At 35.8% G+C, this 25,436-nt stretch overlaps 1 protein-coding gene across 10 annotated transcripts in view; it reads left to right on the top strand.

The window, feature by feature from the left end:
• The window catches only part of LOC131669021 (inactive dipeptidyl peptidase 10), a 1,674,792-nt gene that overhangs the window by 703,522 nt on the left and 945,834 nt on the right, over positions 1-25,436 (top strand). Inside the window, exon 7 of one of the 10 annotated variants that reach the window (XM_058943620.1) lies at positions 3,818-3,874. The exons of the other annotated variants lie outside the window; for them this stretch is intronic. Within the exon in view, the coding sequence (XP_058799603.1) occupies positions 3,818-3,874 (57 nt within the window). The remainder of the gene's footprint in view (positions 1-3,817; positions 3,875-25,436) is intronic. 10 annotated transcript variants of the gene reach the window in all.

Here is a 25,436-nt window from a genome sequence, read left to right as displayed (position 1 = left end):
AGAATGGAAGATCTTTATGTGCATCGTAAATTTCCATCGAATACTTTAAGTCAACTTTGAGTATGAATCCAAAGGGTGAACCATCAGGAACATCGAAGAAGTTTGTCTCAATGTTGTACCATTCAAAACCACCTTGTGTAAGAGGTTCAATCTACTCCATCCGTAGAGATTATTTATGTCGTAATACATAAGGTATTTGTTATCTTTTAGTAAATTATAATCAGTCCCCATGTAGGGATTGTTGGTGACGGCATTCGTGTTGCAGCACTAGCTGATTCCCCCATGAATACTGCTTTCGATAAACATGAGCATATCGATATCCGTCAGTAGCTCCAATTTTACACCTGTATATTTTAACATAGCATTCCAACTTAATCCGGGTATTGTATAATAGTGAGCAGGATCCAAACGATACGTAATTCGACATTTGTTCCTAAAGTTTTCAAATACTTCAGCTAATAAGAGTACATCAGTCTTGAGATATAGATCCGAATAGCTGCCGAGATCGGTGATATTGAACGTTCTCCGAACCTCTTTGGCGTGAGCGTACTCCTTGTCGCTGATCTGCGAATCATAAAGACTGCTGTAAAAGTCTTGTTTTTGTTGAAGAGATATCTTCTTGAGTTTCATTAATGATGATACATAAACATAGGAATGTCGAGGTAAAACTTCATAGATGCCATTTTTCAAATTTAGGAAATACAAATTTATTGAAATATAATTTTCTTTTTTAAATTTAATGACTTGCCTCGGATCCACGGAAAATGTAAGATTCCTAAAATTATGTATATGCTTATGCATAGTATATGCACTGACACGATTTGGATTCATTGCAACCGGATTTAATAATGAAAGAATAGCCCATTTGAAACACACATCATCATCATAGTTCTGCACATTTAGACAGGCCTTCCTTTTTCTAATAGGTTCTGGCAACTTAATGTAAGAACCAGCCCTTATAGGATTGTATTTATTAATATCAACAGTTAACTTTAGAATAGCGCGAAGAGATCACCCTGAATCTTGCTCTTTGAATTCTTCCATACTGTTTCTAAAAGACTCCAGTACATTCTCCATATACCATTCGTTTATATTCGTAGTTATGTATATCGGCACCGTCTTAGTATTGAAATGCTTTACATCGAGTGTTTCCTCGTCATTCTTTGTAACTACATACTCAGCATCCAATACAACATTCACTTTTATAGAATTATTTCGCTTCAAAGCTTAATCGATTTGAGCTTGAAACAGTCGTTTGGCATATCTCAAAAACGTACCCAAATCTAAATGCTTCAGATTGATAATTACACCAGTCTTGATTCTATCTTTGAAAGCACTGTTAATGTCACTCCAACGAACTGTTGCATCTTCAGCTACTTTTATTGTTGTATGTGGAGCATTGGATACTTCCATACCAGTACCAATCATATTCCAAGGTTCGCGTACCGATGATGATGATGCTGATGATGATGATTGCGAGGCCCCAGCTTCTTCACTCGATATTACAGCATTAAGTTGCAGAGTTATGGGCTGCGCTACAAGTTTAATTTTATATAAATGGGAACTCCTATTTTTGACCCCGGATTCGGAAAGAGCTGATTCACCCCTTTTATCATATGCAGGCGCAAGGTCGTACATTTTTCTAGCTTAACCATCCATGTTATCCAATAAAAGTAACATTTACCGTAAAGTGTCTTTATGTACTTTGACATACGTCTACCTGTCATTGTCTGGTTTGGCATATCGAATCTTTTCATTTCCACAAAACAAAAATTGTTTTTCGATACTGCAGATTAGTTTATTCGCTTATTTCACTGAATAGCGATTTTGTGTTCATTTGAAGAGAATTTTTTTGTCACAAATTTTTATTAAAAATTAAATCAAAAGCCTTTTTTTTTGGACCATGTCGGATTATGCTGCACGTGAACGCGTCGATATGATTTTCATTCTTGCTCTAGCCGGAGGGAATTATCGTAGAGCTGCAAGACTTTATCAAGAACATTTTCCGTACCGAAGACACCCTCATTATAACACATTCGAAGGATTCATGTGAAAGTTCAAGAAGGACATTTATTTTTTACGTGAAAATATCATACTTACGATGAGAATGATGTTAGCGTGCTTGTGATATTGACAATTATTCATGGGAATCCTCATATTAGTAGTATACAGATCCAAAGAGAAACTGGAATATCAAAACAAACTGTCCTTAGAATTTTCAGAAAACGAAAATTCCGACCATATCATATCACTCTCACTCAAGCCATCACACCAGATGACATGAAAAAGCGACTGGAGTTTTGTCGTTGGGCAAATGAAATGATTCAAAACAACAGGGCTTTTTTCCATAATGTCATGTTCTCTGACGAAGCTACATTCAAAAATGATGGGGAGCTCAACAGGCACAACTGTCATTACTGGTCAGCTGAAAATCCTCATTGGCATCGACAAGTAGATCATCAGCATCGTTGGAGCATCAACGTGTGGTGTGGCATTATCAATGGACATGTGATTGGACCTTATTTTTTTGAGGGAAATGTCAATAGAGCAAACTTTTCTCAATTTTTACAAAATGAACTAGATGGACTACTGGAAGAAGTAGACCTCCAAACAAGACTGAGAATGTGGATGCAGTTAGATGGAGCTCCTGCGCATTTCCACAGAAATGTTAGAGCTCACCTGGACATCGGATTCAACGGTAGATAGATCGGCAACTGGTCCATGGCACTGGGCCATGCAATTGGTCCACCATGATCTCCCGATTTGACATGTCTTGACTTTTACTTATGGGGATACTTGAAGAATGTCGCTTATCAAGAACAACCAACGACCCGAGAAGACATGATGGACAGGATCAGGATCGCATGTCAGAGCATACCTCAGGATATACTACTGAGGACAGTAGATAATTTTCATCGGAGAATCGAATTATGCATTCAAAGAGATGGAAATGTTTTTGAACACTTACTGTAACAATTGACTAATTTGGTAAATAAATGTAATAAATGTTATTTTAGTAAATAAATAATAAAACTAAAATACTTTAATCACTTATCTTCTTCATTTATAATCTTGAATAAATAGGGCAAAATAGACCTCACACATGACGCCTAAACAAAAAATTAGGTAGATTTTCCCGCTCTTTCCGAATCCGGGGTCAAAAATAGGGTTCCCACGTAAGAAAACAATGTTGCCCTCAAATGACCTTGAACATGACCTCAAGGCCAAAGGTGAGGTCATGTTACTTTTATTGGATAACATGGATGGTTAAGCTAGAAAAATGTACGACCTTGCGCCTGCATATGATAAAAGGGGTGAATCAGCTCTTTCCGAATCCGGGGTCAAAAATAGGAGTTCCCATTTAAGAAAACAAAGTTGACCTTCAAATGACCTTGAACGTGACCTCGAAGGTCAAAGGTAAGGTCATGAGAATTTGACCCCCTCGAGATTGAGCAACTTTTGTCTGAAAAATATTTCGCTATCTCTCATAGTTTCCGAGAAAACCTACCGGTTCACTTAAAATGGCCCACCTTGTATAAATTATGTAATTTAATTGTTATAAATAACATTTAATTTTACCAATTTATTTTTATTAATAAAAAAATTTTATTTAAGAAAAAACAATATATATATTTACAATTACCCCCCCCCCCCTCTACTACACTATTTCATAAATTAATAATAATAAATTAATAATAATTGAATTAATAATAAATTAATAACAATAAATTAATAATAATAATTAAATTAATAATAAATTAATAATAATAAATTAATACAAAATTATTTAATAATATCTAAAAATGCACTCCCCAAGACAGGCAAGCACGGCGATGGTGTATCTCTTGGACAAGCACAGACATTCGGGTTTGCAGTAAGTATCAATGTGTTGCACACACACATACACACACACACACACGATGACGCGTGATCTTAAAACACTTGCACACATACGGATGAAGTCGCGGCAGGGGGACGCCGTAGTCCAGTCGCTTTTTGGTTGTGTGTACCTAATATACTCAATAAGAGATACCAAGAGCTATAAGCAGCCGTGGCTCACTTGCTAGAGGCTACGGTCTATCGAGCCATAGGACGCGAGATCGATTCCCCGCGGTGTCTGCTAATTTATTTCACTAAATCTATCCATTATTCGTAAATCAATTGCGTCAAATTAATTAAATGCAATTAATTACATAAATGTATTTTAATATTTAAAACGCATTTCACATTGGGCGGGCGGGAGGCTGGCTCTTGCGCATGATCTAACAGTGCTGATCTGATAGCTCATATGCCTCAGATCATAGAGGGAGCGGCGGCGGGGGCGCCTGATCTCAGGAGGAGAGGGATTGCCTGATCTAAGAGTGCTGCAGGAGGAGAGGGGGCGCCTGATCTAAGAGTGGTGATCTCATAGATCATGCACTTCAGATCACTGATCTGAGGCCCTCCCATGATCTGAGGCCCCCCTGTTCTGTGGCCTGCCTAGTTTACCTACTTAACGAGTCAGGATGGTCTTTGGATTCTATTATTAATCTTCAAATTAATATCAATAAATTTAATCTAATGCAAAGTAGAAGTTTTCATATACCTCTACCAACATTTAAAAAAAAACAAGCATGCTTGTATCAATGTACAAAATAATGATAAGAAATGCTTTATATGGGCAATCTTAGAAGCTTTATGTAAAATTAATATACAAATCATCCTCAAAAAGTAAGTCATTACATATCACATGAGAATAAACTCCATTTGAATGGTACAGTGCCGGTCAGCCACTTTTACCCCCCCACGGGCAAAATCAGTCTAACTTCAAAGTTTTATATCTCTGGTAGAAATTAACGTACAGAGACGCGCGTGGGTGCGTTTGAAAGGTTTTTCGGAGAGCTTTCAAATGATATGACTCACGGTTGCCATCGATTGTTTTTTTAAATTTTGCAACAATTATGCAAAATTGAAAATTCTGAAATTTTTTTATTATTTTTGACAATTAGCCAATTTTGGAAAAAAAATAGTACGAAAATTTGAAGTACACCATTTTTTAGCTATTACCAAGCCCTATCTGAATCACTCATCAAAAATTTATTTTCGTCAAATATGACGCGCGCACGGGCATTTTTTCCTGGAAGTGACAGTTTTTTTCAACATTTTTTATCTTCATCAAATTGTAACAATCGAAAAAAATTTATAGGAGAAAAAATGTTTGTTTTTTCACGTAGAATACTGCAATAATTTTTTTTTCGGTTTTTCGAAAAATTTTTTTTTTCGGTTTTTTTCAATTTTTTTTTCTCACAGCCGGTACGCTAATAAAATGAGAAACCACAAAAAAAAAATTTTTTCCACCCATTCAACAATACTACATAACAAGTATCGTAAATTAAATAAAAAAAAAATCCTTTTTTTTTCGACCTTGAAAATTAATTTAAACCGAAAAAAAAAAATTTGTCGAAAAACCGAAAAAAAAATTATTGTAGTATTCTACGTGAAAAAACAAACATTTTTTCTCCTATAAATTTTTTTCGATTGTTACAATTTGACGGAGATAAAAAATGTTGAAAAAAACTGTCACTCACAGGAAAAAATGCCCGTGCGCGCGTCATATTTGACGAAAATAAATTTTTGATGAGTGATTCAGATAGGGCTTGGTAATAGCTAAAAAATGGTGTACTTCAAATTTTCGTACGATTTTTTTTCCAAAATTGGCTAATTGTCAAAAATAATAAAAAAATTTCAGAATTTTCAATTTTGCATAATTGTTGCAAAATTTAAAAAAACAATCGATGGCAACCGTGAGTCATATCATTTGAAAGCTCTCCGAAAAACCTTTCAAACGCACCCACGCGCGTCTCTGTACGTTAATTTCTACCAGAGATATAAAACTTTGAAGTTAGACTGATTTTGCCCGTGGGGGGGTAAAAGTGGCTGACCGGCACTGTATATCATATCCAGTCTCTTTGAATCAAATTTCAAAATTCGAAAAACAAAACAGCATATTAATCAATGTGTTTAGATTAGAGGGTAAACAAATCGTTCGTCTTTATCATACAGATGATAAAAAATTCAACCATGTCAATTTTTTATTGATTAATGATGAAATTTTAAGTAATTACCATTATATTTATATAAAATACTTTGCAAGATAAGTAGAAATAAGTTTAGCCCTCTGTAAAACTAAAAAATTTGTTTATAATCAGTGTTTGCATTATTTTATTATCTCAGAGAAACATTTTACACATGAAAGGAACTGTAAACAAATAAATAAGTGTAGTATATAGATGCCAAGAAAAGGTCAAGATATTGAATTCAAGAACTCTGGATTCAAATTAAATTCATCTTTCATTATCTATGGAGACTGTGAATGCCTATTGAAAAAACCAAAAGTCGATGAACAAGATGTTTCATTCAACACCACGAAATGTTTATCATAGGCTACTACTTAAAATGTAGTTATGATGACAGTTCATCGAGATATAATTCTTATCGCGGGCCTGAGCCATCTAAATTGTTCGCAGAAGAATTAAAAAATATTTCTTATTACATAAAAAATATTTATGATGATCCAAAACCAATTAATGATCTTACGCTAGCACAGTCAAGTTACAATAAAGTGAGAAATCAAGTATTTAAACCCATATACGAGGTGTGTTCAAAAAATAACGAGAATTTTCGTTTTATGAAAAAAATATTTATTTATTCATCTACATTAATGTTGTCGCCTTCAAAGTAGTCCCCTTCGGATACAATACACTTATGCCAACGCTTTTTCCAATCCTCGAAACACTTTTGAAACTCGATCTTTGTAATAGCTTTTAGCTCTTTCAGCGATTCGCTTTTAATGTCATCTATGCTTGTAAAACGACGGCCTTTTAATGTTCTCTTTATTTTTGGAAATAGAAAAAAGTCACATGGAGCGATATCTGGCGAATATGGAGGCTGAGGCATCGTTACAGTTTCGTTTTTGGCCAAAAATTCACGAACGAGCAATGAAGTGTGAGCAGGCGCATTATCGTGGTGCAAAAGCCATGAATTGTTTTGCCACAAATCCGGGCGTTTTTTTCGGATTGCTTCACGCAAACGACGTTGAACTTGTAGGAAGTACTGCTTATTGATTGTTTGACCTTGTGGCAAGAATTCATTATGCACTATGCCATTAAAATCGAAGAACACAGTGAGCATAACCTTCACATTCGACCGCACTTGTCGAGCCTTTTCCGGTCTTGGCGATCCAGAATGCCTCCACTGGGACGATTGAGCCTTAGTTTCGACATCATATCCGTAAACCCATGTTTCGTCACCTGTTATAACACGTTTTAGTAGTTCTGCATCATTATTGACTTCATTTAGCGACTCCTGAGCAACTTCCATTCGCCGCTGTTTTTGTTCGAAATTCAACAATTTTGGAACGAATTTTGCTGCCACACGTTTCATACCCAAAACATTCGAAAAAATTTGATGGCATGAGCCAACTGATATGCCAACATCATCAGCGACTTCTCTGATTGTGATTCGGCGATCGTTCATAACCATTTCTTTCACTTTTTTCACGTTTTCATCGGTTGTTGATGTGCTTGGGCGTCCGGGTCGTTCGTCATCTTCAATGTTTTCGTGGCCATCTTGGAAACGCTTATACCACTCATAAATCCTTGCTTTACTCATAGCAGACTCACTATATGCCTTTGTTAACATTTGACAAACTTTACTACACTTTATTTCATTTTTTACGCAAAATTTAATACAAATTCTTTGATCCATTTTTTTTCACAAACGAAAATCGCCGAGCTCGAAAAACACGTCTAACGTTAGCGGCTGCCACTTAAAAAGTAAGCAATGAATATTGCTGAAAATTTTATCGTACTTCAGGGGCATGTGTACCAACATAATAAAAAAAAATTTTATACAAGCGGACTCTCCAAACCCGCGAAATTTAAAAATTCTCGTTACTTTTTGAACACACCTCGTATATACTCTTCATCCATTATCCCTTCCTCATCAATCTTAATAAAGGCTTATAAATATGACTAAGACATTCTATTTAAAGTGTTTTTATGTAAGCTGATGTGCAACATTTCGAATATTCTGCGTTTCTTATAATTCTTTTCCTAATCCAATATCTTAGCTTTGCCCCAGTCGAATTCGTGTGAGAAAGTTCTTCTATGTGTAGCTACTATTGTATCTGAGTCAATGCTTTTTTTATGTACATTTAATCTAATTTTTAAGGATCGCTTACTTTCACCTATGTAGACCACTGAACATTGTTTACAGATAAAATTGTAGATAATACCAATGTTGTCTAATAAATCAGATTTGTCTTTTCCTAAACAAATGAACTCTTTCAATGGTTCTTGTAATAAAGGGATTGGAGTAATGTCATGTTCTTTTAATACAGAAGAACATTTTTTAAAGATTTTGCAATTATTTGGAATAGCGACTATAGGTAATTTTTGATTTTTTAAGTTTTTAGAATTACTCTTCCCTTTTTTATATTCGCTAATCCGTTTGTATACGTCTTTTTTGATAAATTCAGATGGATAATTATTCTTATTAAGGATATTAGTAACTATTTTTAAATTACGTGAACGAAAGTTTTTGTCAGCAACTAAAAACACATATTATAATTTATATTTAATTATATTGCTAAATATAATTAAAATTATGTGAAGTTCCAGCACTCACTATTTCCCTTCTTTCCATTATTACAAATTTTCTCATTTAAGAAAACAATAAGGGAATCAAAACAGTATGTTACGTATTAAAAACAGCCTTGGATTAGATAACGGCTACACATAAAACAGAATACCTATTTTTTTTGAATTCATAAGATCGAATTTCGGACAAAGAATTAGAAGAACGCTTAAATAGGACTGCGAAGATAGCCCCCGGGGTTTCATGGGAAATTGTTAGCCAAAAAGGAAAAACGGCATGAATTGCTCTAATTGTCCCTAATAGGGGAAATAGAAAATAGGGAAATAGAGGAAAATCGTATTTTTCCGTTTACCTACTCACTAGCTGATTTCTCCAGAAATTATTGTTTGATTTTTAAGGTTCAGTTCTTAAAATTAAGATTATAATTTCCCACGCCATCCTTCGTATTCACATTAATGCTAAATATTATTAATTTTAAATAAAAATGGATAATAACATTGATGCCCCGAGTGGCGGGAAAACTGTTTCATTCCTTATTTCTACGTTTCGTGGACCAAGAATCAGAGTGTATTATACACAGCGTAGCCGAGAAGTTGGCTATAAGTATTAGGTACTTTTATTTATTTCAAATCAAATATTTTATCATATAAGATAATTTTATTTTATATTAAATAAATTTTATATACGTGTTGAAACTAGTACAAGGAGCACACCTATAAATTGGGCGAATTGAACCTGTAATTCAATTTGGAATCCAAGAATTTGGTACCATTGCCAGTCCGATCGTTCTCATTAAATATACTTACATTTATGCATCGATGTCTTGTGTTCGGTTTGGTCAGTAATTCTTTCTTTTCTCTTTTTAGCACAATTGTAACACTATATTTGATCTCACTATATTGATAATTAGGCTAAATTCTATATATACCCTTCTGTTGCCGGCAGACGCGGGTAATCTGTTTGGCATCGCGGAAAATCCGAGCATCAAAAAAAAAAGAAGGAGAAAGTCCCGGTTGGCAACGAGCGTACCGCGGCCAGACAGCGAACATGTGCTAGTGTCTCACTTAGACCGTCTTTTTGCGAAACAAAAAATCGATGTTTGTGAACCGATCCACCCGGGTAGTGCTGCGCTCCTTTGTTTGCTGTTCCGCTCATCGTGACGGTATGGCTGTCATATGGCAGCTACGGCCGTATGCTTACAGCTCGGGAATAAAACCCGAGGCTGATACGACCCGGAGGACCCTGGAAGCGGTCACACCGCTCGGATATCGCACAAGGGCGAATTCGAGGCGGCCTAGCAACCTATGAGCGGGGCGCAGGGAAGGGGCGGAGGCGCGCGCGGCCGTGGATTGGTCGGGGCCCGACGGTCGCAACGATGCATCTGCAGCGTTGCGCGCGGCAGTTTAGTTTACCGCTGGCCTTCGACGAAGCCGCTCTCTTTGTAAATTGTAACGTGAAACATTGTTCGATTATTAAGTACGCGGCTACCACTCCCTTGTAATATTAAAATAAAAGTAAATTAACACAGTGTCCATGAGTTAATTGATCCCTGCTCCTTTGTCCCAAACACCTTCGATGTCATAGGGCATTAAGATTTTGCGCTCATCAGCTTGAGTATCTAGATAACATCATCTCGCACTTGCCCAATTTGGAAGCTGGCCTCGAGAAACAGAGAATTTGAGAAATATAAAATAATGTACACTCGCAAATGATAAACTTGTTTTTTCATATCCATTTATTTATTACGTAGTTAATTACATAGAATGTTATATTTTCTAATGAACTATTGGAAATGGTATTACGGAACAACTTCTATATAAAATAATAAACTAATCTCAATTATTTTATTCGAACATTTTTTATATTTAGGGCTGATGCTATCATGCATAGTCCAAATGCCTTTAACATGCCTGCAAAAAACACTAAAATTTTCATGATCTTGTACTTTACCTACTGCTCCAATTAACAAATATTTTCTCTTATCAATAACGAAATGATGTTTTTAACGACTTAAAGCTAATAACTCTATTGTTGGAGTCAATATAAAATAACCTTCTATAGAATTACTTTTAATATAACATTGATTGCAACTTTAACAAACATTTTCATCTATGAAACAACTATCTTTATAGACAGTTTTTGCATTTATGTCAACACAATTTATTGCGAATGCTGTCTGTTCTTTAACAAAATTGCACGATTAACACTTTATATTTATAACTAAATTAGAGACATTGTATAACAACTTAAGAGCTAATGTCTCCAAATTTTCTGTACATGTTATTACGTTAGCTTCGCGATCATCAATATTATATAGTATCTTAGCTCGTTGTTGAATGAAAGCTTTCTTGTTACTAGCGCAATAATCGTAAACTGCTTCTAAAAAAAATTGTGCCCATTTTTTTGCACCTTACATACGTACATTCGGAAATTTAAGGAGATATACGAGGTGTGATCAAAAAGTAAGGTGAATTTTTATTTTTCTCAAAAAATATTTATTTATTCATCAATTTTTATTTTATCTCCTTCAAAGTAATCCCCCTCGGATATAATGCACTTGTGCCAACGCTTTTTCCAATCCTCAAAGCATTTCAAAAAATCATTTTTTGTGATCTTGTTTAGTTCATCCTTCGATGCCGTCTTTATCTCCTCAATCGTGGCAAAACGTTGTCCTTTCATGGGCCTCTTCAGGTTTGGGAACAAGAAGAAGTCACAGGGGGCCAGATATGGGAAATACGGTGCCTGTGGCATCGTTACTGTGTTGGTTTTAGCCAAAAATTCGCGCACAAGCAACGATGTGTGAGCAGGGGCGTTATCATGGTGCAAAAGCCAATTTTTATTTTTCCACAAATTCGGACGTTTCTGGCGGATTGCTTCGCGCAAATTGCGCATAACTTGCAGGTAATATTCCTTATTTACTGTTCTACCCTGTGGCAAGAACTCATGATGCAGCACGCCCCTGCAGTCAAAGAAAACTGTAAGCAAAACCTTTACATTTGATCGAACTTGGCGTGCTTTTTTTGGTCTTGGTGATCCAGAATGCCTCCACTGGGACGATTGAGTCTTAGTCTCGACGTCATAACCGTATACCCATGTTTCGTCACCTGTTATAACCCTGTTGAGTAAATCTGGATCATCCATGACGTCATTCAGTAGCTCTTGGGCGATGCTCATGCGACGTTTCTTTTGGTCGAAATTGAGCAATTTCGGAACAAACTTCGCTGACACACGTCTCATGTCTAAAACACTCGTCAAAATTGATTGGCACGAATCAAATGAGATGCCAATATCATCAGCAATTTCTCTAATGGTAATTCGACGATTTCCCAACAGTATTTTCTTCACTTCTTCAACATTCTCATTAGTTGTTGATGTGCTGGGGCGTCCAGAACGAGGTTCGTCGTCGGTGTCTTCTCGGCCTTCTTGGAAGAGTTTATACCACTTGTAAACATTTTTTTTGGCTTAAAGTAGACTCACCGTATGCCACTTTCAGCATTTGAAGTGTTTTGGAACATTTGTTCCATTTTTCACACAAAATTTAATGCAAACTCTTTGAGCCATGTTTTTAGACAGCAGCAAATCGTGGAGCACGCAAAACACTTCTAACCTTGATGCCTCTCACAAACAAACCAAACATACTACAAAGCTGAAATTTAGAACGTATGTTCTAGACGAGTGTACCGACATAACCAAATAAAAAAGTCGAAGATCGAACGGACGTAGCGCGCTAAATTTCAAAATTCACCTTACTTTTTGATCACACCTCGTATGCGTGAACAAATAATTCAAAAAGGCTATCGAACGCTGCAATATTTCTTGTAAACATTTTTTTCCCGTCAATTGATACGCATCCCTTAAAAGAAGCATTTTCAACGATGGATTTTTGTTTCAAAATGCGTTTTGATATTCTGCCCTATCAACATAAACTAACTCTAACATTGTATCTTCATTTGTGAATGTCCGCTGCAAGATAAGTTTTTCCAAAAATGCTTGAGTTAGATTTGTTCTACCGCTGATGGTCGTTAAATGTAGATTATAAAAAAAGACAACATTTAATTGTTGAGAAAATTGACGTACTTGACGAAAAAGTATAAAATAATTCTCTGAATGAGAAGATGTTACGACTATATCTGCCGAATTATAGAAAGGCACCATTATAGCAGTCCACGACATGAAATGTTTGCATAAATTTTTTAAGTTGTATGATAAACCGGGACATAAATAATTGTTTTCAGTACCGACTGTTGCCACACTCTTGATTGCGTCATTATAAATGCAATGTATAAATGATTTTACGTCTTCGCAAATTTCCGATAATAAATGATCATCTGTAATTTCATAATCAAACTGATCTTTCATTGGCTCTTGATTAAGGCACTCTTTTTCAGAAACAATAGCGTTTTGAAATTCATCCATGCTATAAGTTTCGAGCTTTTCTATCAACCAATCTTTATATTTAGCATTTTTACAGTCGATGAATTCACTTTCACTAATTAAAAACAGTGTTGTCAGAACCTGTATAAATAATTTATATTATCTACATTGCTCATAAAACCAATAGCTTTCAAATATAAATATTTAACAATAGGCAACATGTTATCAAAACATTTCCAGATACTACAGGCGTGCATTATATGTACTATATCTAATCTTAACAAGCACGACGGTAACACTGTGCTCATTCCTAATAAAATTTGCAAATTAGTAAGAGTATATTCCTTATAACTTATTTTATTAAATGCTGCGCATCTTCCATACTGTAAAGCTAAGAAGTTATCCGTTGTACTTGCTTGGGCACGGGAACACCGCATCCTAACCACGTTTTAAGCCATTTTTCGATGAAAAGAGCATCATGACGAGCAGACAGCATCTGTGCCAAAGGGCATATTTGGACATTTATACGCATGACAATTACGTATAAAAAAATATGTGAATTCTTTAAACCTTCAAAAATTATTTTTTACACAAATCACCCTGAAGCATCAAACGAAGCAGAAGTATAATTTAATTCGCATGCTGTTCTCCATATCGTCAATTGATCATCTGTCAAATAAAATACACTCCTCGCAAAAATCAAGGGAACAAAAAAATTTGTCAAATTTTTGGCTGATTTTGAACAGGCGGTATTTCAGTGAGAAATGGTCGTACAGGAAATGAAAAAATAAAGCTGTTGAAGCTTGAAGACTCTAGTTTTTAGTTTTTTTGGTTAAAAATTTTTTGGAGCTCCGTATTTCATGCAATCCTTATACAAAGCGCAAAAAAAATTTTATCCAAATTTTATACATTTTGTTTCTTACTCTACGGGCATGGAAAAATTTGTTCGAGCTACGCCAATACATAGTTCTTTTAGCCTGTTTATTCAGCTTCATGCTGCTTTTCATGGAGCTCAATTACGATCATTTGTCTCCGAGATATCGAACTTTGAATTCAGAAGGATCCTTTCGCATTCAAAATTTGATATCTCTAGAACTACTGGTCGCACAGCGAGCGGACACCGAATTTCATCATCTGCATAAAATTTCCGATGAAATACAGTCAAACGTTAGTAAAGAGAAAAATTTTTTTCCATCTCTAACATTGAATTGAAAAAAGTGAAAAAAAGTGACATTTTCCCCTTTTTTGGTTACTTGACTGTATCTTCAGTAATATGGGCGGAAAAGGTACGGTTAAAGAGAAATTTTACAATCTAATGTCCCCCAAAGAACTCCCTAAATTTTTGGAGCGATCGGTTCAGCGGTTTTTCCGGACCAATTGATCAAAATTTATAAAAAATTAAAGGAACAAGGTTTTTGTTCCTTAAGGGGGTATCCCTCAATAGATCGATGAAAAAAGTCTTTTTTTTTTTGCATAGATCGAAAGTACATCATTTCAAGAATGTGCTGTTAAAATATTGGACCGAAATTCAGAGCGGTTCAGCCGCTATAGCTATTTTCGTATAGAAACTCTGGCGCGCAGAGCAGGTAGGCAGCTGCGCGCTCGAGCGGCAAGGCGCCCCGCTGGGCGGTGCGCTGCAGTTCGCTTCCTACTTATAATATACAATGGATTAGATGTTTCTCGATCTTCCTTTGTATAAACTGTACGTTCGTTTACAGGGTCAGGCTAGGTGTAGCATAGTAGGTACAAAGATTTCTGGGGAAAGGTAGGGATTCGTTTGGGAGACCGTTACTACAGTTTGCTCAGTTTTATTTCGGCTTTTGGGTAGTGAGCATCGTGTTTCTAGTTTTCACAATTTGAAAATGAGTACTAGTTATCCTAAGGGCGAGAAAGAAGAAGGCTATCGTGCCGCAAAGAGAAGAAGATCTTTCCGCAGTAATCAATTCTCAACTGAAGAAGGCGAGCAAGTAGGATGTTTATGAGCATCCAGCTCCTCTACACCCAGATGTACAAAAACATTTAATCCCGATTTATCAAATTTTATCGAAAGATGATTTATTGAAAAGATGCTTAGGTGGCCAAAAACTGTTGAAATTGCCGCTCATACAGCTGCTGTACTCTTCAATGACGGATTCTATGGTGTACTAAGAATTATGAAATCGCTGCAGTTCAAGACCGGGCTATCCGCAGCCAACTACGCGAAGAGCGCTGACGATGAGCGCGTGAAGCGTCAAGAAATCCGCAGCCAAGAATCCACAAAAGCAGCTAGGACTGCTAAAAAACTAAAAGCTGCGAAGTCAAATCAACAGTATGATGAAGAAGAAGGTATCCTTTATGGTGCTGGTATTGCTGATTGAGTGAAAACCAATTTTATTCGATGTGAGTATGAAAAAAAATGCCGTTTTCGCTGCCGCAAACTTTAAACGCGTTTATCTCCGAATCATTTTTTTTCGATTTGTCGATTTGGCGGGCGCTCTTACTCAGCGAATTTTCAACTTAAAAAAAAAAAAATACCATTTGAACGGAAATTAAATAATCTCGTCGATGTACCTATAAAATTCTGTCAAATATTGTTTGTTAATCGCTTTTTTGCATGAACAATAAAAAAAAAATATATTTTTTTTTTTAAAAGTCCGCCATTTTGTTAAATAATTTTTCCGAGCAATAAATTTAGGTTCATCGACGAGAAATATGTCTAATGAAACTAAAAAAATGTTTTCTGTATGTTTCAGAGTGATTGGAAAGCCAGGATTTGAACCGCCAAAAAGGAAAAAAAAATAAAAGTTTATAACTTTGAACGAGTACTGCACATTTGTTTATTACAATATTTCTCTAAAAAAAATTTTTTCTTATTTGTTAAAATTTCAATAAAACACAGTCTAAATTTCATGAAAAAATATTGAATAGTTTTCTTTTAAAAAATTCCCAAAGTTTTCGTCGATTTTCTGCGATCTATTGAGGGATACCCCCTTAACTTGAAGCAAACTTTTTAAAAATCAAAAAATTCCATTTTTTCTCGTCTGTTTACACAATATTGTGTCTGTTTACGATTAATTTTGAAAAAAATTGAATCAAAAAAAACATTTTTCAAAAATAAAAAAAAAATTTTTTCCACTGACTATAAAATATTGCTCTCTAGCGATTGATGACCGATTTACCGCCGGCATTAGCGTTATCCAAAGCATACCACGTGGAGGTTGCCCGGTCGGATTTATGCTTCTTTTGTGCTTACGCACATATCCGAATGATTTTTGGAAAGAAGAGACCCCGTGGCTCGTCAGCTCCACAGTATTTTACGACTCCAAACTCACTTTCCAAAGTGTGTGTGTGTGTGTGTGTGTATGTGTGTGTGTTTAGTATCGAGTATTTCCGCCTCTACTCTGAATCACAGCTTGCAATCGCTACCGTATATTGGAAATGCAATAGCGGATCATCCGCTGAGGACTCTGACGCCAAACTCTTATCAAAGCAATCTCTAATTTAGCTAAATTTCGGAGGTTTGGGTAACTCTGACGCAATCGGCGGCCCAAAATGTCTCAGACATGCTCAATTGGATTGAGATCAGGACTCATTGCAGGATGCCTTAACAACTGAATGTCGTTTCTCTCGAAGAATCGACGAGTGATGTTAGCCGTATGAGGCCTTGCGTTCTCCTGCATAAGAATGAATCTTCGCGCGTTTCTCCATATTGGTAACACATGATATCTCAGAATCTGGTCAATATTACGCCTGGCATTTAGATTATCTCGAACAATAACCAAAGGAGTTCGAGATGCTCGTGAAACTCCCGCTCAAACCATTACTGATCCTCCATTGTAAGCGGCTACTGAATGCATCAAGCGTTGTGCATAACGTTCTCCTGTACGGCGCCAAGCTCGAGGTCTTCTGTCGTTACCATACAGACAAAATCGAGATTCATCTGAGAAAAGAACATTGTTCCAGTTTCTCATGGGCCAGTTCACATGGTTACGAGCATACTGCAAACGAGCTCTACGATGTGCAGCGGTCAACATCGGCCCACGAGCAGCATTTCCAGCACGCAGTCTAGCTTCGTGAAGGCGATTCCTTACTGTTGTTCGAGAAATGTTTCGAGGCGGTCTTTGTCGTTGTCGTTGTCGTTGTCGTTGTCGTTGTCATTATCGTTGTCGTTGTCGTTGTTGTTGTTGTCGTTGATGTTGTTGTCGTTGATGTTGACAGTTGGGGAAGTTTTGGGCGATGATGTTTGCTGGAGTAAAAGGTTCTTGAAGGGCGTGTCGAATGATTGCTCGATCGTCTCGGCGAGTCGTCTCTCGATGTCGGCCTTGTCCAGGGCGTCGCTCGAATCGATTTGTTTCCAGGTATCGGTTGTAGGCACGAGACACTGCCAAGGGACTGACACCAAGTCGTTCACCCACCTGCCGATACCTATACCCTTCCTGAACAAGAGTTACTAGCTGAGCGACTTCTGGGGCAGATAAATGCAACCTGAAGGCATTATGAAAAAAATTAATGTTTACGAGAATCAAGCAGCCGTCAAAAAGTTCTTTAAAATTTAAGAAAAGAAAAGTTTAGTTTTGAAAAAAACTGTTGAGTGGTTTTTTACTAAAAAGTCGAAGAGTTTAGAAAAAAACTGTTTTTTTATCACGTTTTGGCTTCATAGAAGAAGTTAAAAACTTATCGCGCGGAATTTCACAGACCGAGTAATGGATACGCCTTCGGGGTATCAACTTTGATTTTTTCAAATCAATTTTTGTTAAGCGTAATTGAGGCTTTAATGTTTCCATGACCTAAATGAATCAAAATAAGTGACTAATCGATTATTAATTTTTTTTCAGTAAAGAAATTGAAAATGTAATTTTTTTTTCAATTAAAAAAAAAATTTTTTTTCAAGTGTAAATCAGTCATCAATCCCGATAGCTGAAGAACCATATTTTATAGTCAGTGGAAAAATTGAAAAAAAATTTTTTTTTTATTTTTGAAACATTTTTTTGTTTTTTGAAACATTTTTTTTTTGAAAATTTTTTTTTTATTTTTGAAAAAAAATGTTTTTGTTTTCCATTTTTTTTAAATTAATCGTAAACAGACATAAAATTGTGTAAACAGACAAAAAAAATGGAATTTTTTGATTTTTAAAAAGTTTGCTTCAAGTTAAGGAACAAAAACATTGTTCCTTTAATTTTTTATAAATTTTGATCAATTGGTCTGGAAAAACCGCTGAACCGATCGCTCCAAAAATTTAGGGGCTTCTTTAGGGGACATTAGACTGTAAAATTTCTCTTTAACCGTACCTTTTCCGCCCATATTACTGAAGATATAGTCAAGTAACCAAAAAAGGGGAAAATGTCACTTTTTTTCACTTTTTTCAATTCAATGTTAGAGATGGAAAAAAATTTTTCTCTTTACTAACGTTCGACTGTATTTCATCGGAAATTTTATGCAGATGATAAAATTCGGTGTCCGCTCGCTATGCGACCAGTAGTTCCAGAGATATCGAATTTTGAATGCAAAAGTATCCTTTTGCATTCAAAGTTTGATATCTCGGAGACAAATGATCGTAATTGAGCTCCGCGAAAAGCAGCGTGAAGCTGAATAAACAGGCTAAAAGACCTATGTATTGGCGTAGCTCGAACAAATTTTTCCATGCCCGTAGAGTAAGAAACAAAATGTATAAAATTTGGATAAAATTTTTTTTGCGCTTTGTATAAGGATTGCATGAAATACGGAGCTCCAAAAAATTTTTAACCAAAAAAACTAAAAACTAGAGTCTTCAAGCTTCAACAGCTTTATTTTTTTGTTTCCTGTACGACCATTTCTCACTGAAATACCGCCTGTTGAAAATCAGCCAAAAATTTGACAAATTTTTTTGTTCCCTTAATTTTTGCGAGGAGGGTATATGAAACAAATTCATAGAAAAACTACGTATACACCTGTCTCTTGAAATAATCGTCAATAACGATCTCATAATATTATTCGGATCAATATCAACACTGGCAGCCTTTTCTTTTTTAAGCATTTTGCTATACGTGCTTTTATTACGAACAAGAGCTGGAACTGGATCCTTAAATTTCATCATAATAGTGGCTTCATCTTTTACAATTACAGCAGATTTCTTATTAACTATTTTTTTAATAATATCTTTACCAGAGTCACCGCGACATTGCCGTTTCTTTGTATGTTGAATTTCTCTTACATTATAAGTAAAAATATCCATACTGAATTCTTCGGTGAAGTCAGGTTCTGTATTACAAACGCCTTTCAACGATACTCCATAGTCAGGATCTGTACAGTACGCTTCAATCAACAAATATCTGTTCTTCGAATTATTAATTATTTTATTTCTGTTAAAGCTCCACGTACACGTCAGCTTAACTTTATTCCATATTGAATAGGAGATGATCTCTGTCCAAGGCTCTTGTACTACTGTGGGCAAAAAGTAAGGTGAATTTTCAATTTAAACTTCGCGGGCTTAACATTTCGGGCTAGTTCTTTTTTTCTTGAGTTGGTAGGACTGCGAATGACATCTGGGACAAATTTCATGTCAATGTCATCATCAGTAATATATTTACGCTTGTGTTTACCAAACGACCAAGAGTGCATGTTTCGATTTTTACAATGTCTGATTTAATTGAGCAAAGAAGTGCCATCAAATTTTGTTTGCGGAATGAAATTTCGGCTGCGGAAACGTTGAGGATGTTGCGGAAGGCCTTTGGTGATTCTACCATGTCGCAGAAAAATGTTTATAAGTAGTACAAAGACTTCAAAGAGGGTCGAGAACGTGTTGATGACTTGGAGCGCTCCGGACGACCATCGACGTTAACAGATGACCAACACGTCAATAAAGTGAAGGAATTAGTGCTCGAAAATCGTCGGTTGACTGTTAGAGACCTTACTGATATGATCGGAATATCAGAAGGATCTGTGAAAACAATTTTGAAAGACCATTTGGGCCTACGAAAAGTCAAATCTCGTTTGGTACCGAAAACGCTCAATTTCTTGCAAAAAAGTCGCCGCGTTGATGTGTGTGAAACAATGCTTTCTGACTATCAGGACAAGCTCAAATGCATGATTACGGGAGATGAGACTTGGATTTATGCTTACGACCCTGAAACAACCGACGACCAATCAAGCGAATATCGTGCTAAAGGCGAGGCCAGACCGAAAAGAGCACGTCAAAGTCGTTCAAAAATCAAGGTCATGATGACAGTTTTCTTCGATTTTCGTGGTGTGGTGCACTATGAATTCCTTCCACCCGGCCAAACTGTTAATAAGGAATATTATTTGAGCGTTATACGTCGTTTGCGTGAAGCAATTCGTCTAAAAAGAACAGAATTATGGGCCAACAACTCTTGGTTTTTGCATCACGATAATGCACCATCTCACACTGCACTCGTTCTTCGTGACCATTTCGTCAAAAATTCAACGCATATCGTTCCGCAACCACCGTATTCGCCTGATTTGGCTCCGTGTGACTTCTGGCTATTCCCAAAACTCAAGAGACCACTCCGGGGAACGTGTTTCGAGTCGATTGAGGAGATAAGAGCTGAATCGAAGAAGGCGATGATGACTATACCGGAAAGGGACTATTTGGCATGTTTCGAGGATTGGAAAAAACGTTGGCATAAGTGTATTTTATCGGGAGGGGATTACTTCGAAGGGGATGACATTGATGTAGAAGAATAAATAAAGATTTTTCATTTTACAAACAAATTCACCTTACTTTTTGCCCACAGTAGTAATTTATGATATACTTTTTCATCTCTGTAAACAACTGCGGTATGTTTTATTTTTAAGTTATTTTCTTTTGAAATAATGATTCTGAAGTTCAAAGGTGGATATGACTTTCCACTTTTATTAATCCAAGAGGCAGATGATGACGTCTTTATCGTGCTCTGTATTTCCAAACAAATTCTACCTAAAAACTTATGGCAAATGTTATTCCGATTTTTTGAAAAATACGATTGCAAAGTTTGTATTCATATTCTTCCCTGTAGGAAATTCATTTCCTTTTCGATCTGATCCCAAACTTTATGCGACAGCGGCAAAATTTCTCCATTTTTATCAAATAAATTGAATGATTGTAGATTTCTAATAATAACTTCGTCTGCAATAGCAGCCATTTTCCCCGGTCTTTTTTTCACATGTGAAGTGCCTTGTTTCATATTGTTCTGTAATTATACAAGACGAATTATTATCAAACTGTACTCGGCAGTGTTGTAAATCCGAGGTTAATTAGAAGACGATCGATAAAATAACCAATAAAAAAAGAATACTACAAATATTAAAAAAAGTGGAAGAAAACCTGCAATACCAGATAAAGTGTTGTTCAAAATAATTGAAAGTTTCACGATATTCGACGAAAACAATAAAGTGTATCCTCTATCTAATGAAATTTAGTAACAAATAGCTGAACATCCAGATGTAAATAATAAATTGGTTGCATCAACAATTTATAAAAAAATATATGGTGATTGCAAAAAAACAAAGAGTAAATTATAAAAGCGTCTTTTTGAAGGTTATGTAGAAAAAGCTTCGATCGAAATTGAAGAAAGATGCGTACCCTATTGAAAAAATCCATCTGGAAATCCAGCCTGGATTTCCAGGTGGATATCCAGTTGGATTTTATATGGATTCCACTTGGATTTTACATGGATTCCATATGGATTTCCCATGTGGATTTCCAGGAGGATTCCAGATGGATTTTTAAACAGAATCCAAGTGGATTTTGCGGTCTATCCACATGGATTTTTGATCCCAATCCAGGTGGATTTCTCTGTCCATTCACATGGATTTTTTAGTGGAATCCAGGTGGATTTCTCTGTTCATCTACATGGATTTTAAAGCGAAATCCAGATGGATTTCTTTGGTTGTTCCATATGGATTTTCGATCAGAATCCAGGTGGATTGCTCGGTCGATCCACATGGATTTTCGATCAGAATCCAGGTGGATTTCTCGGTCGATCTACAATGGAATAGATTTTTAAATATAATCTAGGTAGATTTGTTAGTGTCTTTCTATATGGATTTTGTACGAAATTTTAGGTTGGGTTCTAGGTCTTTCTTTATTAATTTTTTTAAGAATATAGAAATGGATTGAACGGTTTTCATAATCTTCTATATGTTATATATGTCGATTTGGTGATAATTGTAGGTGTGCCTTCTCAGTCAGTTCGCATCGATTGTATCCATTCCTAGGACCAAACCATAGCTGCCGGAACTGTATACCTGAAAGTACGTAGATTAATTACACGGTCAATTATCGCATGAGATGGTGAAGAAAACGAGAGCGAAAATGTAATTATTGGCCAAAGCAGTAGCGTGTCTTTTTCTTACGTTAGTCATGGGTTAGTCTCAGCGAAGCACCTTTCGTTCTGGGGTCTCTTGGCTTGTCCGGACGAGTTTGGAATCAAGGATAGCTAAATCAATTCAAATGTACTCAGCGGTTCAGTTATAAGTTAAGTTCAATACATATTCAATAAGAACAAGGGTCTAACAGTATATAGATTGTTAATCATATTAATCAATTAAATAATTCAGCTCCAAAATTCTGTAAAAATTCAATTTAATGGAAAGTACAAAAGCTATAAATTCATATTTTATTGCCAATACATGTTAGGAACAGATGAAATGTAATCGTTGCAGTCAATACTCAAATAAACACATAGTTTATCTATATTTTTCGTTTGTGTTATATGAATATCTAAGTTCATTCCAAGGACTTGTTTTATGCAGTTTAACTCGTTACATATTGGATCATCATTTACTTCTATTTTTCTGTATGCAGTATACTCTTTTCCATCCTCGAAATTTACAAGAAACTGCTGAACCTGTATAAAACAGCCATTATTCAGCACTGCAAAAGAATTATCTGATCTATATAATGATTTTTCACATGACTTGAATAAAGACCCATCCTTAACCATTTTTAAGTAGGCTCTCATTTGATTTATCGGTAACTGAAACTTTTCGATAAAATTTGTATTGATAACTGTTCCTCCAAAATATCTGTAAGTGAACTTGACAGTTTTTTTAACAAATCCATTTTCTAAGTGTCTCACATAATCTAAACACGTTGAATATTCAATAGTTTCAACATGTTTTTGTAATATCATAATGCTTTCTTCAAAACATACATGCCGACATACCTGACTCAATACACCTTTAGCTGTGTATTCTGTGTATTCTCACGATTTTGACCATGATATATGCATAATGGTTTAAATTTAAAACTTAAATCTTCCAATCGCGGACATCTCATTTGAGTTTCGATATCTAAAATATTTCTGTAATTAAAAAAAAAAAAAAACTAATTAAATTCGAATTCAGAATTTTGTACTATTATATATTATTTGAACCTACTTTTCAGGAATAATTTTTTTGAGCCATTGCTTCTTTTGTAATCCTTTCACATAAATATTTCTACAATATTGTAAATGACTACGTATAGTACAATTTAAAAAATTATATGGTAAAATACCATTTCTCCATAATATACCTATAAAATTAATTATATTAAATATTTCAAATAAAATCATTGTTAATTAACGATAATAAAAATAAATACCATGATGATGTAATTCCAACCACTTATTAACACTTTGATATTCAATAGACAGTTTGAGCCAATGATATGGAGGTTTAAAAAGTAGTACTGTAGGTGAAGTATTAGAACATACTGGTAAATAGGCAAACTCCTTACAAATAAAAATATTATTAGGACTCTGAAAGCCTCGAATATCTAAAATATAGTCCATCTTAGAGTATAAATCCCATTATTCTCTATAATATGTGAGCTGAATCGTATCTCAAAGCAATAATGTCTATATTTTTATTCTGAAGATCTATATATAAACCCTTTAATACTAAATTAATAAGTTAGATGGTGCTAAAGTCGGTTCACCCCCACTCTTTCGTTTGAGCTAACCCTTCCATATACTACCTACAGCGCCCACACTTTGTAGGCAGCGCCCTCAGTTTGCTGGCAGCGCCCTCAGTTTGCTGACAGCGCCCTCACTTAACCTTTAAAAGCCGCTTTGGTCGAGCAAAAGAGCGCAGTCTCTCGAGACAGTCTGCCAATTAAGCTTGCCTTACCATACGCCATTTGCAAGTAGTTCCTCAGTAGATAGTTTAATCCTTATTGATTTGTTAAACAAATCAATATTCATTACCAACTGAGAACAAGTTCATTTTAGAGCTGTTCACTACCTTTTCCATCCTTTCATCATAATAATCCTTTATACAACTATAGACAAGTGACTGTACAAGACAATAAAAACTAGATAACTAACAACATGACTTATATCGCCTATTTTGAAGAAACAATTAAAAATTTATGGAAAGCTTATAACCATTCGAGCGATTTAGATATAGACGATTGTATTAGATGGAGAAATCTAACAGTTAATGCTATAATTTCAATTAATGAATTTATGAAACGATCTGATTTAAGTAGAGCAATTCGACAAAGGTGTCAAACTTGTGCTTGTCATTTGAATTCTATTGAAGTCAATTTAAGTAAAACTATAAAAGTTGGTGGAAGTATACAACCATTAACAGCTATTCAGGATGAAATTCTAGGAGATGGAGTTATTTGGAGACTGTTTTAAACTATAAGTTAATGTTACGAATATTATTATTATTAACAATGTATTATACTCCGGACGGGCAAACCGAAGATACCGAGGAGATAATACGCGGTACTAAATCAGTTCGGAATTAGGAATGGTTGATTGCGTGTTACAAATGATAAGTCTTAATTAATGAAAATACACAAATATGACTTTAATGAGATTATTAAAGAACGGGGATACTCATCCGGCATAAAAAACCCCAGTCGTAAGTGGGGGAAAAGCCATCGAGTTCCGAGATAATAATTACAGAGCTTTTCCAGTTATTATTTCCTATAAATAATGCGGAAGTCAATCATAAAGTAGAAAACTGCAATACTAATACAAAAATGGAGAGAGAAATATTGGTTGCGCTCACAATAAGCTACCTGAGGCTCGCTGAGCCTGTACAATTGGCATGGTTGAATGGCCATTCAAAGCAAAAGCGTGTGTTCGATTACCAGTCGACGCTAACATAGGTAGAGGGAGGGAAGGTGCTACCACACACACACATACATACATCGGCGTACCGCAGCCCCAACGTCTTGGGCACACAAAACTGCGATACCACCTGGTTTGCCGACTGATGGGCAGGAAAGACCTGGTAGCCCCCCGGAGACGTGAGAGCGTCATCCACTGACGTAGTCAGTACCCTTGAAATGCGTCACTGGGATCACGAGACACTGGTGAGTCAGTCGCACACAAACACTCTCACCCAGTTGAGCACGCACAGTTTCTTTTAGCTCGGTGTCGCGGACACGCACTTGCCGTGGATGAAAAGAGGACGCGTCGCGTACAACCTTTCGGGATATACGATAGAGAGCAGAGAGTGTCGACCGTAGC

Source organism: Phymastichus coffea, unplaced genomic scaffold, assembly GCF_024137745.1.
Source record: "Phymastichus coffea isolate CEN01 unplaced genomic scaffold, Cenicafe_Pcof_1.1 PCOF00007, whole genome shotgun sequence".
Taxonomy (NCBI): domain Eukaryota; kingdom Metazoa; phylum Arthropoda; class Insecta; order Hymenoptera; family Eulophidae; genus Phymastichus; species Phymastichus coffea.
This window is presented reverse-complemented; position numbering and strand designations above follow the sequence as displayed.